Genomic DNA, 15,906 nt, shown 5'->3' with positions numbered 1-15,906 from the left:
TAGGCTGTGTAGCACCCTTGTATGCCACATAAAGAACTGAAGTATGCCAGTGGTAAGTGATGAATTCATGGCTGTGTAGGACCAGAAGGTGATTTTCGGCCCGATAAATGAATAACCCCCCAGGGCTTCACTTTGTTGAAAGCTGTACATGTAATACAATTTTCTATAAATGTAATACTTCTGTTGTTATAATTCCAATGACAGGCAGTCTAGAGAACTCTGGGCTTGTCCCTCATCGCTGTAGGTTCGGGTCACTCAAGCGTCTCGGATTCTTTCATGTGAGAAAGCTATTCAGCAAGCTTGCGGAACGTCGGTGCCTCTGCTCAGGTGCCCGTTTGTTCCTGGAAAAACGCACAGAGGGGCACCTGAGGCCAATTATAAGAGGTAAAAAGACGCTGAGTAGGACCAGAAGGTGATAAACGACCCGTTAAATAAATAATGTACCTCGAGGGTTTCACATACATGTAATACAGTAATACTGTTTTCAATAACTTTAATATTCCTTTTGTATTAAATTCCCATGACATTCTATAGAGCACAGGGTTTGCCTCTCACCGCTATAGGTTCTCTAATGTCTCAGATTCTTTCATGTGAGAAAGCTATACAGCTATATCAAACGGAACATTGTTGGTTCTACTCACTAGCACAGATCTTCCTTCAACAGTAAAGCTGGAAATAGTTATAAGACCATGCTGTGTTGGCGCGACGTAGAACCGAATAAGATACGAAATGTAATAATAATAATCCAGTCACATTTTTTTGTCCCCGAATAAAACTTCGTTGTTGTTTCTTTTGCGTTTCAGTAAAGCTTTGTGTTTTTATGTCACCAAATATCAACTTGTGTGTTTTCTATTATGAGGAGACACATTTTGAGTGATTTCTCTAATTTCGTTAATGTTGACCCATTTTATCGTGTCATATACCATTGTCCTAATAAACCTTTCCTTTCGGTCAACACAAACAATAATTCACAAAGCTCGGTTTAAAATGAAATACTCAATTGAACCAAACCATGGAACATAGGCAATGTGGAAAAGCTGTTGCCGTTCACTACCATTCAGAAAGACTTAGTGTTGATTTTGTGGAAATATACCGATTATATTTCTGTATATTCTTAATTGCATGAATTGATTCGTGGTTTAAAGAACTGTTCAATCAACTTCCATCAAGTTTTACCTATGTGAACTAGTTTTTTTCAATACCCATTATTGAGACCGGAGTCACAATCTTACCACAGATGGTAACAAAGAAAAGAGTAGTTTTTAGATCCGTATTAACAATGTAGAAGATTTTGTCAAAACAATGAGTATGAATCAAAGAAACTTGGGGAACATTTCTCTATGTTCTGTCAAACGCCAATGTTCTTTGTTCAGCTAACAATAATCACCTCAAACATCAATTTTATTTTTTAAAAACTATCATCCAGAAACAGATAATATGCCCCAAACACACATTCCCTAAAACTAAAAGGAAAGTGCAAATGTAAGACAGGTGATGATTATTTATTTGAATGTACTATATTTCAGGAGAAAACAAAGACAAATTCTAATTTGATTTAAAATATTTATAATCAGAAAATTATATTAAAGATCTTTCGTTAAAAACTATACTTGGATGATCTTTCTGACATCGTAGTTCTCATGTTAAAAAAAACAACAACAAAAAAACTGTTTGTCACATAATAGCTTTGCACTCTTTTTTTATTTCAGTTGGATACTTTCTGGCGAATCGTCTGCTGGTAATCTGGCATACCTGTAAGAATAAAGAAAATAACTTATAAACGCAAGATGAAAATAAATCCTGCATTTATAGAACAAAACCTGAATTTTCTGGTTATTATACACCATTTACTATTTTTGACATTACAATTTGAAAGGTTTCCCCTTAAATTTTGTGTATTGGCTAAATTTAGAATAAAGTAGTCCGGCAAGACACCAGTGAAAATACGAAAAATAAGTCTCAATGCAGCAAAAAAAAATTTTTTTACAGTAAAAATATTGAAAATGAAAAAAAAACGCATTTTATATCATCAAAATTTCTCAATATTTCATTTATAACACAGTGTATAATACAATGGCTTATAATTGTCGTTTTAGTAAACATGTATCTCAAAGGCCCATTTAGCAACAAAATTAATAGTATTTTTTTTTTATTTCTCAAAACCTTTCTATTTTTGGTGTATATTATAGTGTCATAAAAGTTACTGATTAGCCATGTATTACTTCTATTGAATTTTAGCGTTTATATTAAGTATTTTGTTTAAAAATGTTTTTATTTCTGAGTTTAATGTGTCTTCAACTTACCCGGAATGAATCTCACTGTTACAATAGATGGACATTATCCCAAACGAACCAACATCATCCCATTCGTCAATGATCTTCTCGTTTCCCGCTTGTTGACTGTCGTCTGCAAACACATTTTGGTCGTCTGCTGTTGTTGTGATGTTAGTCACGCGCTCGTCTTCGAGGCTTAGATTGAATATCTGCGGCACTTCAGGTACTTGGTGTTCAAACACGCCATGCGGCTTTTTATTTGTTGACTTCTCAAATATGTTTCCCGTTCGTTGACTGTCGTCTGCAAATACATTTTGATTGTCTGCTGTTGTTGTGACATTAGGCACGCCCTCGTCTTCGAGGCTTAGATTGAATATCTGCGGCACTTTAGATACTTGGTGTTCAAACACGCCATTTGTTGACTTCTCAAATATGTTGAAGTTATGTCTCTGTTTAGAGTTTAATTTTCCGACAGTGATAAATTTGCGTGATGGTTTCGTCCATATGTCTAAAGTGTAATGTTTGGTTATTGGACACATGCCAGTTGCTAGTGAAATGATACCAATTATATCTTTAAATGCCAACATATAGATTATTGGTTGTATTGGCCGAGTGTATCCAATCAGATTTTCGCCTGCTGGAAAACCATAAGCTTTCTTTGATGTCGGTTTAGCATATATCAAGAACTGATATGCGTAGTATTTGACTATTTTCTTCAGACATTTCAATGGAACAGTCATGTTTATTCCGCAAATTGATGAGTACCTTTTTGTAAACGGGACTGTTTCTGTAAATGGTACAATGGAAGCATTTGTGTGATCGATCGCTGGTGAATTCTGGGTAATTGGAGACATATTTTGCGGGTATACTTCTTTAAAGAGCATTGACATGTTTCTTGGACCATGACTGAATTTAACACATTGAAACGGACTGAGATTTTCGTATGTCCACATATCGTTAGCAATCGGATAAAACTGACATCCCTCATTTCCTTGTAATGCAATATTGTCTTCTGATTCCCGCTGTAACATATTGTCGAATATATCCTGCTCCAAAATATTGTCGTCTGCTTCGTGGTATGGCAAAGTGTCGTCTGTAAATATGGCTGGACACATTTTGTCGTCAGAGAATGAGGAATCATAGTCGAGAGTTGCTTGAAATATGCTCGCTTTGTCCAACAGTGCGTCATTACCGGCATGTTCAATATGCGACTCAATAGCTTCTTTAATTACAGAATTTTCTTTGCCGATTTCAACATCATCTATATCTTTCTCGGTTACCTCACTGTCGATTTCCTTCGTTGTCAGGGTATTGATATCACTATCATTTACAGGTGTGTCGAATGATCTGATTTTTCTATTTTTACCAACACTTGCGGGTCTAATACAGAAACTATAAAGTTCCTCACCTTGTGAATCATCGTTGACTTCCGAGTACTTGATATCAATTTTCGGTTTTTCAATATGCCTTAAGAAAGCGTCAACACTATTACAGAAATTATAGTATGAACGGTTTGGTTTTACTATACTCTTTCTAGCTTCCTTTTCCTCACTAAAACGGACTTTTAGTTTACTTAAAAGACTTTCAACCTTACTTTTCATTTCTTCCTCTTCTACTTTTCCAGATACTTTCCAATCAATTTCCTTTTCCTCCTCTAATTTTCTCATCATTCTCCGCCTTTCAAGCACGCTGACAAATCTTTCACTGGTATCGTTATTGATAGAATCATCTTCCTCTGTAACTTTAGATATGTCATCAACAATATCTGATATATCAGAACTATCACCGGCACCATCGGTGTGTGGAAAGTGACCTGCATTGTCTAACAATTCGCTGTTGAAACCTTGGTTAGTTGACAACTCTGAAAATGAGTGAGAGAAAGGGAAAACTTACAAACAAACACAAAAAAAAACCATAAACAAACAATTACTTCAATAGGTTTACAGTGATCCGTATTATTGATCATTGTTAAAACAAGTTTTATTTAGGTGTTGTTGTTGATCTTTCTATTATCAAATATAAATCGCTAAATTATTTTAGTATAGGGATGCCCATTCTGACCAACGTGAAATAGGTTAATGTTGTCCTTAAATTCACAATATGTAAAAAAATGATAAATAAATAAATTCCGTCGATCAAATCACTCAGATAATGATAAATGAATAAATAAATAAATAAATAAATAAATAAATAAATAAATAAATAAATAAATAAATAAATAAATAAATAAATAAATAAATAAAATAAAATAAAATAAATAAAATAAAATAAATAAATTATTAAACGATTTAAGAAATATTTCAAAATGATTCTATAGAGCTCTACCCCTACCGTCAGCAGTAATTTCAACCAATTTTATTTCTGGATAATAACAATGTAAAGCAAACTTTTTTCTTACTTTTCAGATACTCTGTAGATACGTTTTCCATGCTTATTTTATAAAGTTGTTGCTGTTCCGTTGCTTCGTGACATTCTTTTAAATGTGTTTGCTTTCCTGCGTTAAAATGCGTCTGTTGATATGCGTTTGTATAATAAACTGAAAACCATAGAGCTAACGTCTTTTTACGCTACTTTTAGACGTCATGACGCTAGTTTTGACATAACGTCCAGGGGCGACTACTGTGTTAATTGCAATGGTTTGCAGTTCTTTCCCTTTACAATAAGAACGTCGTATGAATTATTAAAGGCACATTATGTCTCAGAAATGCATATCTATTATTATCTTTAGAAATGTCCAACATGTGTTTAGTAATGTTTAAATAATGGAGTTAGAGCGTGAAAGATGAAAGGTAACGAATGTTGGATGTGCAGTAATGTGTAGTAAATGTTGCAAAATGTAAACAAAGTAGTATTTGAAAGAAACAAAAAAGATAGCATTTCTGAGCCATAATGGGCCTTTAATCTGTTTTTGTATTTGTAAACTCATCTCGAGTTGAGCCGCTTTAAAGTGAACTTAAAACTTAACACTCAACTATTATAAAAACATCTTTATTTTATAAAATCATATATATAATAAATGCGACAAAATTTAGAAAAAAATCTACATAATTATATAATAATAATAATTATGTTGAAATGTATATGATATTTGAGACACAAAATATAAAGGGTAAAGTCTGTTTATAAATGAAAAGAGGTATTACTTTAAAAGATTATGAACTGTAAAATGTTTTTAAGATTGTGAACTATAGAACAAGGATGATAAAGTTGTATTTAAAGTAAAGTTCAAAGTTGATGCCGCTTCTGTTGTATTCATAAACGGTGAGATAGTAACAAGTGACGGTGAAGTCTGGAATAACACCCCTGTAATTAAAATAATACATATATTGTATAATTTGACGAATGGCTACCATAAGTAAAAAATGTTGTTCTTATTTAACAATGGTTTTTTAAGGAGAAGCGGTTGAAGTTTTAGCCTAATTGGTGATTTAGCACAAAATAATTCAAAGATCCTTGAACATACTTGATTCAAAGAAACACCACTTAGGTCCGAGTACCTGAGTATGCGTCTGTTTGTCTGCTGTCTGTCCAAATTAAGCTTGTTACCACTCACATACACATACCCTAAGCAATATGTCTAGTGTAATCTGCCCTTGAATTACAATATCTGTTACCACTCAAACGCTTTCATTTCTTCTTCAATCTTGACAATTTTCAACAGAATATCTATGACCATAAAATCTCAACAAAGTTAGATTATAGACTATATCTAAAAAAAAAACAAACAAAAAACTAACTAACAAGAAACGCACTATATTTCACCTTGTTAGTGCTTTCGTTTCTTCTCCATTCTTAAAAAAAATCATACCGAATATGTATAACAATAGACATCGATCAAGTTCATTTATGAGCTAAAACGACTGAATACATGTATATCAAGAGTTATTTGCCTTTGAATAATAAAAATAAAGACATATTTTAAAGTCAAATTATTGAATTGTGATAAAACTGCCATTTCTTTGTTATCAATGATCAGATGTCTTTCATACATTTATATGACAGGACGGACATCTTGAATAGTTCAACCATGATATTGACCTTGAAATGACCTTGACCTCAAGGTCACTATTGAATTTTGCTTAAATTACCATATCTTTGTCATTTGCAGATATTTGGATATTGATGACCATTTCAGACGTAGTATTGAGTACTGATATCAGTTACCCAGATTCTGACCAAGTACATGCAATGTACTTGCTTTTTATTTGTAATATTCAATGCTATCTACCCTTGTCATGCGGAGCCTGGCGATATAAGGCCACCATGACCTTTTTGCTTTGTTCAATTATAAAATTACATTGTTCATTTATAAAATTACATTATGGCATTCAAACAAAACGCTTACATTACGATATTAAAAAATAAGCTTTAGTTTTTATCAATAGAACACATTGAACTTCTTTTTCATCATTTCCTATGCGGAAGAATGTTTGTTATAATATACTCTATTACACATCATCTATGTCACTTATAGACGAAATGTTTGTTCTTCAGGCGATAAAATAATACGGTTTTAGTAAAAAGACGGACTTTCCAACTAATCTATAAATTGAATCATTTTTCAAAGTTATGTTTTATGACAATTTCAAACTTGCATTTACTAGATTTGCAGTTCAAAATATTTGAGTTGCGTCAAGCAAAAATGCGCACTATTATTACATTTACTTCAATATCATCGTTTTTATATTTTTTAAATAAAAAAGAATTATATAGGATCACAAAAATATTGCACTTTTATGTTAATTTCGTCATATCTTTACCTGAAACAATATGAAAGTGACAGAACCAATAAAAGTAACGTTTATAATGAATATATTTTAATACAGAAAATATGGACGATATGCGACGCAAAGACACACTCTCGCCACAAAACATACTAAGTACGATATGCACCGCAAAACATCCACATGTGCAAAACGTCCACACGCGTATGTTTTGCGGTACGGACGTTTTACGGTGTTACATGGCCCCTATTGTCTTCCGTAGTTATTTTGTCACCAAATGTTTTCTATTACGAGGACACACATTTTTTGAGCAATTTCTCAACGGTTCAGTTAAAGGTTGTCCATTTCATCGTGTCATGTACAATTGTCTCCAATATTCTTTTCTTTGGATCAAGACAAATAATAGTTCACAAAGCTCGGTTTAAAATAAAATACTCATTTGAACCATCGAAAAGGTGCTGTCACCATCGGCAATGTGAGCCGTCGGCGAATACCATTCTGTTATACTACGTGATGATTTGGTGGAAATATACCGATGATATTTGTGTATAGGCTTAATTGCATGAATTGATTCATGTAAGTTTTACGTATGTGAACTAGTTTTTTCATTATCCATAATTCACAATCTTATTAAATGGAAAGAGTAGTTTTTAGCACGACGAAGAAAACAAATTCGTATTAACAATGTGGAAGATTTTGTCAAAGTAATGAGTATGAATAAAAAAACACGGGGACAATTTTCTCTGTTCTGCTGAACGGCACTTTTCTTTGTCCAGCTAACAATAAAACATCTAAAACATCATTGAATACCGATACCATTTTTTTTAAATATCACACAGGAACAAACAATGCACATTCTCTAGTGCAAATGCAAGACAGATGACTGGAAAGGGCGGTTGATTATTAATTTGAAAGTCCTCTATTTCAGGAGAGAAAAAAAGACAAATTTTAATTTAATTCAAAAATATTTATAATCAGTTATTTATATCAAAGTTCGTGCGTTGAAAATATGCATTGATGATGTAGCTGTCATCGTAATTCTTTATGTTAAAAAATAACTGATTGTCACATAGTAACTTTTCACTCTCTTTACTTCAGTTGGACACTTCCGGTTGTATCGTCTGCTGATACTCTGGCATACCTATAAGAACAATGAAATAACTTATAAACTCAATTTAACAAACACAAGATGAAAATAAATTCTGTACTTGTAGGAAAAACTTAAATTTTCTGTTTATTATTTACAGTTTTCTATTTTTTGACATTACAATTTGAAAGTTTTCACATAAATTGTGAATATTAGTAGTCCGGCAAGACACCAGTGAAAATACGAAAAATATGTTTCAATGCAGCGAAAAATAATTTTTTACAGTAAAAATATGTAAAAACGCATTTTACATCATTAAGATTTATCAATATTCATTTTTATCACAGTATATAATAAAATGGCTCGTTATTGTCATTCAAGTAAACATGTATCTTAAAGTCCCATTTAGCGACAAAAATAATCGAATTTTTTTATTTCTCAAAATCTTTGAAGTTTCGATTTTGCTGCATATTACAAGGTCTTCAACGTTACTCATTGGCCATATAACTGAATCATGTTTTACTTCTATTGAATTTTAGCGTTTATTTTATTAGGTGATTTAGTTTTTTATTTCTGAGTTTAATGTGCCTTTAACTTACCCGGAATGAATCTCACTGTTACAACAGATGGACATTATCCCAAACGAACCTACATCATCCCATTCGTCAATAATCTTCTCGTTTCCTGTTTGTTGACTGTCGTCTGCAAATACATTTTGATCGTCTGCTGTTGTTGTTGTGATTTTAGTCACGCGCTCGTCTTCGCGGCTAAGATTGAAAATCTGCGGCACTTCAGGTACTTGGTGTTCCAACACGCCATGCGGTTGTTTATTTGTTGACTTCTCAAATATGTTTCCCGTTCGTTGACTGTCGTCTGCAAATACATTTTTATCGTCTGCTGTTGTGACATTAGTCACGAGCTCGTCTTCGAGGCTTAGATTGCATATCTGCGGCACTTTAGATACATTGTGTTTAAACATGCCATTTGTTGACTTCTCAAATATGTTGAAGTCATGTCTCTGTTTAGAATTTGATTTTCCGACAGTGATAAATTTGCGTGATGGTTTCGTCCATATGTCTAAAGTGTAATGTTTGGTTATTGGACACATGCCAGTTGCTAGTGAAATGATACCAATTATATCTTTAAATGCCAACCGTATTTGCCGAGTGTATCCAATCAGATTTTCGTCTTCTGGAAAACCATAAACTTCCTTTGATATCAGTTTTGTATATATTAAGAACTGATATGCGCCGTCGTTGACTATTTTCTTCAGATATCTCAATGGAACAGTTACGTTTATTTTGCAAATTGATGAGTACCTTTTTGTAAACGGGACTGTTTCTGTAAATGGTACAATGGAAGCATTTGTGTGATTGATTGCTTGTGAATTCTTGGTAATTTGAGACTTATTTTGCGGGTATATTTCTTTGAAAAACATTGGCATGTCTCTTGGACAAAGAAATTTTCCACATTGCAATGGACTGAGATTTTCGTATGTCCATATATCGTTAGCAATCGGAGTAAACTGACATTCGTCATTTCCTTGTAATACAATATTATCGTCTAATCCCCGCAGAAACATATTGTCGAATATATCCTGCACCAAAATATTGTCGTCTGCTTCGTGATATAGCAAAGCGATGCCTGTAAAAATGGCTGGACATATTTTGTCGTCAGGGGATGAGGAACTATCATCGAGAGTGGCTGGAAATTGGCTAGCTTGATCAAACAGTGTGCCATCAACGATATGCCCGATATGAAACTCAATAACTTCTTTACCTACAGAAGTTTTTTTGCCGCTTTCCACAACACTATCTATATCTTTCTCAATTACCTCATCGTCGTTTTCATTTGTTGTCAGGGTATTTATACCACCATCTTTCACAGGGGTGTCGAATGATCTGACTTTTCTATTTTTACTAATACTTGCGGGTCTGATACCAAAACTATAAAGTTCTTCACCTCGTGAATCATCATTGACTTCCGAGTACTTGATATCAGTTTTCGGTTTTTCAATATGTCTTAAGAAAGCGTCTACACTATTACAGAAATTATAGTAAGAACGGTTTGGTTTTACTACACTCTTTCTGGCTTCCTTTTCCTCACTAAAACGGACTTTTAGTTTACTTAAAAGACTTTCAACCTTACTTTTCATTTCTTCCTCTTCTACTTTTCCAGATACTTTCCAATCAATTTCCTTTTCCTCCTCTAATTTTCTCATCATTCTTCGCCTTTCAAGCACGCTGACAAATCTTTCACTGGTATCGTTATTGATAGAAACATCTTCCTCTGTAACTTTAGATATGTCAACAATGACATCTGATATATCAGGACCATCTCCGGCACTATCTGTGTGTGGTAAGTGACCTGCATTTTCTAACAATTCCCTGTTGAAACCTTGATCTTTTGTTGTACAAGACAATTCTGAAATTGAGAAAATGGGAAAACTTACAAAAAGCAGACAAACCAATAACACAAAAAAGTTGTACAGTAATACGGATATTTGATACATAAAATAAGTTCTATTTACGTGTTGTTGTTGATCTTTCTATCATACAATACAAATTGCTAAATTATTCTAGTACAGAGATGCCTATTCTGATCAAAGTGAAAGCAATTTAACTTGTGCTGAAAATCACAATATAAAAAAAAGCATCTGATTAATTAATTTCGTCCGTCAACATGAATAAATAAATTAATAAATAAATAAATAATACAGAAAATAAATAAATAAATACAATTAAAAAAATATTTGTAAACTTTCAAAACGATTCTATTCCCGTACATCAGCAGTAATTTCAACCAATTTTATTTCTGGATAATAACAATGTAAAGCAAACTTTTTTCTTACCTTTCAAATACTCTGTAGATACGTTTTCCATGCTTATTTTATAAAGTTGTTGCTGTTCCGTTGCTTCGTGACATTCTTTTAAATGTGTTTGCTTTCCTGCGTTTGTTGATATGCGTTTGTATAATAAACTGAAAACCATAGAGCTAACGTCTTTTTACGCTAATTTATATGACGTCATGACGTTATTTTTGGCAAAACGTCCAGGGGCGACTACTGTGGCAATTACAATGGTTTGAAGTTCTTTCCCTTTACAATAAGAACGTCGTATGAATTATTAAAGGCACATTATGCCTCAGAAATGCATATTTATTATTATCTTTAGAAATATCCAACACGACGTCGTGTTTAGTTATGTTTTAATAATGGAGTTAGAGCGTGTAAGATGCTTTACAACAGAAGAAAGTAACGAATGTTGGATGTGCAGTAATGTTTTGTAAAATGAAAACAAAGTAGTATTTGAAAAAAAAAATGATAGCATAATATTTCTGAGCCATAATGGGCTTTTTATCTTACTTCGTATTTGTAAACTCATCTTGAGTTGAGCCGCTTTAAAGTGAACTTAAAATTTCTATAATATCAGGTTATTTTAGTATTTTGGTGTATTTTTGTGATAATTTGAAATGATTGTATACATGTATATGAAATTATTTACATGAATGTGGATAATTGTTGTAAATTGTTTTTTTTTCTAGAAATATATTTGAATCAAATAAAATTGTTTAAGCAGTATTTACGTTGATTGATTTTTGTAACCTCTTCTTCACCACTCGCAGTGAGATGGAGGGTCAACACAGATATATCTCGTCATGTAAAACTATCGGCTTATTAAAGATGTACTAAGCTCATCTTTAAGTAAAATATTTTTATTGCAGAAATTTATTTATTTCTATGAAATTCTTACTGAATTTGTTTAATTTTGATAAAAGGAATATACAAACTACATGTATGCATGTGAAGCTGCATTCCTTGTTACTGGTTAAGTAAAGTTTGTCCTTGTAATATTGTGCCTATTTAAAAGTATTTATAGTGAAAAAAATATCTACTTGTTTGAAGTCAAAACAGCAATCTACAAATTAGACCCCTCCGTATATTTGAGGAATAAAATTTGTATATAATAAACTAAAGAAAATGGAATGATCTTAATATATATATTCCTGGTTAAGACCACGGGGTCTATTCCAGAATATAGCAGTCAAAACGTTATTATTTATAAAGATACTGTGTTATTGTAATACCAATACTCGTATTTTCAAATATCAAATTTAAGCATAGTGTATCTTTAATGCACAACAACTGTCGTCTGCTGTGGAAGAACTGGTCTAACGTTTATTTACGCTGTGTAGCACCCTTGTATGCCACATAAAGTACTGAAGTATGCCAGTGGTAAGAGATGAATTAATGGCTGTGTGGGTCCAGAATGTGATTTTCGGCCCGATAAATGAATAATGTCCCCCCAGGGATTCACTTTGTTGAAAGCTGTACATGTAATACAATTTTTTATAAATGTAATACTTCTGTTGTTATAATTCCAATGGCATGCAGTCTAGAGACAGTGTAGCAATACCACGTGACCTGGACGTCATTTTCGGACAAATATTGCTCGATTCGAAAAGAAAAATAGCCGTAAGTATTTTATTTCTGCACCGATTTCTTTGGAATATGCACCATTCTTCGAAAAAAAAATATAAGCTTGCCATAGAATAGTATTTTTTCCTTCAGTACTTATATGAGCCGTTTGATCAAACACTTTGTATAACCTTAAAAGTTGCTTGTATACGAGTGGACTTCAGTTCGAAGCTATTTCGTTTTCTTGTGTTTTCTGATCTACGCCATGAATTAAAAGTCGTGAATACATCAACCGGGATTCCGGAAGGCAAAATCCTACTTAAATATGTTTATATTGCAATTATTTATGGCGTAAATCTGAACTTTTTCTTCAATTTACAATTATGGCACCAGTTCCAAGCCAAAAATTTGGACTACAGTTTAAAGCAGTTTTCAGAATTGGTTACAAATGTGAAGAAACATGAATTCCGTTCTCTTTCTATAATAACGACTATTCATATAGAAAGGTGTTTTATTTGGAAAACAAATTATGCCTTGCCATTGTAATAACGCAGGCAGTATCGTTACGTCATGTTCTTTTAACGATGGCGTCAAATGGTAAAACAATGAAAACAATAAATTGGAGATGGACTCTCTCACTAATGTTCTTAAGCATACTGTTGCAAAAAATATATAGTTTGTTTCATCTGCTTGTTTTAATTTTGCGTCATTTTTCCCCTAGGAATGCCCTAACAGAGTTATGTATGCCCGGTATCCCAATCTTTTGGCTTTTAAGGACGTTCTCGGGAGTTTTCATATAGACAAAATTCGAGGAGTGGAATTTTGAAATCACTTATTGCGCAGCGAGTAAGAATCATTTGTGTACATACTTTATTTAATATACATTACGTCGTATAATAAAATATTTTTCTTGGTTAGCATAATTATAGACAGAGAACGAAAGACCTATGTTGCTTCACATTTGCAACCAATTCTGAAATCTGCTTTAAACTGTAGTCTGCATTGTTCGACTTGGAACTGGTGGCATACATATTAAAGTTATACATATCGGCGTATATAAATTATTTCACTAAATAATATCTTTGTAAATCCTAGCTATACAGCGATATCAAACGGAACATTGTTGGTTCTAATCACTAGCTCAGATCTTCCTTCAACAGTATAGCTGGAAATAGTTATAAGACCATGCTGTGTTGGCGCGACGTAGAACCGAATAAGATACGAAATGTAATAATAATAATCCAGTCACATTTTTTGTCCCCGAATAAAACTTCGTTGTTGTTTCTTTTGCGTTTCAGTAAAGCTTTGTGTTTTTATGTCACCAAATATCAACTTGTGTGTTTTCTATTATGGGGAGACACATTTTGAGTGATTTCTCTAATGTCGTTAATTAATGTTGACCCATTTTATCGTGTCATATACCATTGTCCTATAAACCTTTCCTTTCGATCAACACAAATAATAATTCACAAAGCTCGGTTTAAAATGAAATACTCAATTGAACCAAACCATGGAACATAGGCAATGTGGAAAAGCTGTTGCCGTTCACTACCATTCAGAAAGACTTAGTGTTGATTTTGTGGAAATATACCGATTATATTTGTGTATAGTCTTAATTGCATGAATTGATTCATGGTTTAAAGAACTGTTCAATCAACTTCCTTCAAGTCTTACGTATGTGAACTAGTTTTTTTTCTATTACCCATTATTGAGACCCGAGTCACAATCTTATCACATATGGTAACAAAGGTAAGAGTAGTTTTTAGATCCATATTAACAATGTAGAAGATTTTGTCAAAACAATGAGTATGAATCAAAGAAACTTGGGGAACATTTTTCTATGTTCTGTCAAACGCCAATGTTCTTTGTTCAGCTAACAATAATCACCTCAAACATCAATTTTATTTATTAATAACTATCATCCAGAAACAGATAATATGCCCCAAACACACATTCCCTAAAACTAAAAGGAAAGTACAAATGTAAGACAGGTGATGATTATTTATTTGAATGTACTATATTTCAGGAGAAAACAAAGACAAATTTGAATTTGATTTAAAATATTTATAATCAGTAAATTATATTAAAGATCTTTCGTTGAAACTATACTTGGATGATCTTTCTGTCATCGTAGTTCTCATGTTAAAAAAAAACAACAACAAAAAAACTGTTTGTCACATAATAGCTTTGCACTCTTTTTTATTTCAGTTGGATACTTTCTGGCGAATCGTCTGCTGGTAATCTGGCATACCTGTAAGAATAAAGAAAATAACTTATAAACGCAAGATGAAAATAAATCCTGCATTTATAGAACAAAACCTGAATTTTCTGGTTATTATACACCATTTACTATTTTTGACATTACAATTTGAAAGGTTTCCCCTTAAATTGTGTGTATTGGCTAAATTTAGAATAAAGTAGTCCGGCAAGACACCAGTGAAAATACGAAAAATAAGTCTCAATGCAGCAAAAAAATAATTTTTTTACAGTAAAAATATTGAAAATGAAAAAACGCATTTTATATCATCAAAATTTCTCAATATTTCATTTATAACACAGTGTATAATACAATGGCTTATAATTGTCGTTTTAGTAAACATGTATCTCAAAGGCCCATTTAGCAACAAAATTAATAGTATTTTTTTTTATTTCTCAAAACCTTTCTATTTTTGGTGTATATTATAGTGTCATAAAAGAAACTAATTAGCCATGTAGCCGAAGCAATTTTTACTTCTATTGAATTTTAGCGTTTATATAGTGATTTAGTATTTTGTTTAAAGAATGTATTTATTTCTGATTAACTTACCCGGAATGAATCTCACTGTTACAATAGATGGACATTATCCCAAACGAACCTACATCATCCCACTCGTCAATGATCTTCTCGTTTCCCGCTTGTTGACTGTCGTCTGCAAACACATTTTGGTCGTCTGCTGTTGTTGTGATGTTAGTCACGCGCTCGTCCTCGAGGCTTAGATTGAATATCTGCGGCACTTCAGGTACTTGGTGTTCAAACACGCCATGCGGCTGTTTATTTGTTGACTTCTCAAATATGTTTCCCGTTCGTTGACTGTCGTCTGCAAATACATTTTGATTGCCTGCTGTTGTTGTGACATTAGGCACGCCCTCGTCTTCGAGGCTTAGATTGAATATCTGCGGCACTTTAGATACTTTGTGTTTAAGCACGCCATTTGTTGACTTCTCAAATATGTTGAAGTTATGTCTCTGTTTAGAGTTTAATTTTCCGACAGTGATAAATTTGCGTGATGGTTTCGTCCATATGTCTAAAGTGTAATGTTTGGTTATTGGACACATGCCAGTTGCTAGTGAAACGATACCAATTATATCTTTAAATGCCAACATATAGATTATTGGTTGTATTGGCCGAGTGTATCCAATCAAATT

General features: G+C 32.8%; 3 protein-coding genes across 4 annotated transcripts in view; 1 reads left to right on the top strand and 2 right to left on the bottom strand.

The window, feature by feature from the left end:
• The window catches only part of LOC132735270 (peroxisomal membrane protein 2-like), a 27,924-nt gene extending 16,262 nt beyond the window's left edge, over nt 1-11,662 (top strand). The window contains exon 6 of the transcript XR_009626429.1: nt 11,516-11,662. The gene's annotated coding sequence lies outside the window, so the exon portion shown is untranslated. The remainder of the gene's footprint in view (nt 1-11,515) is intronic.
• LOC132735263 (uncharacterized) lies at nt 1,701-4,790 on the bottom strand. The gene is made up of 3 exons (XM_060722201.1): nt 4,672-4,790; nt 2,304-4,134; nt 1,701-1,752 (listed from the first exon to the last, which is right to left on the bottom strand). The coding sequence occupies exons 1-3, from the start codon at nt 4,700-4,702 to the stop codon at nt 1,701-1,703; spliced, it is 1,914 nt and encodes a 637-aa protein (XP_060578184.1). The 5' UTR covers nt 4,703-4,790.
• Nucleotides 8,032-15,906, bottom strand: LOC132735269 (uncharacterized). 2 transcript variants are annotated; one of them, XM_060722210.1, is made up of 2 exons: nt 15,308-15,906; nt 8,032-8,138 (listed from the first exon to the last, which is right to left on the bottom strand). In XM_060722210.1, the coding sequence occupies exons 1-2, from the start codon at nt 15,862-15,864 to the stop codon at nt 8,087-8,089; spliced, it is 609 nt and encodes a 202-aa protein (XP_060578193.1). In that variant the 5' UTR covers nt 15,865-15,906; the 3' UTR covers nt 8,032-8,086. The 2 variants fall into 2 exon arrangements, with proteins under 2 accessions (XP_060578193.1, XP_060578192.1); XM_060722209.1 differs by lacking the exon at nt 8,032-8,138 and adding an exon at nt 14,525-14,752.

This window comes from Ruditapes philippinarum, unplaced genomic scaffold, assembly GCF_026571515.1.
Source record: "Ruditapes philippinarum isolate M1 unplaced genomic scaffold, ASM2657151v2 ctg295_1_1_1_1, whole genome shotgun sequence".
NCBI lineage: Eukaryota > Metazoa > Mollusca > Bivalvia > Venerida > Veneridae > Ruditapes > Ruditapes philippinarum.
This window is presented reverse-complemented; position numbering and strand designations above follow the sequence as displayed.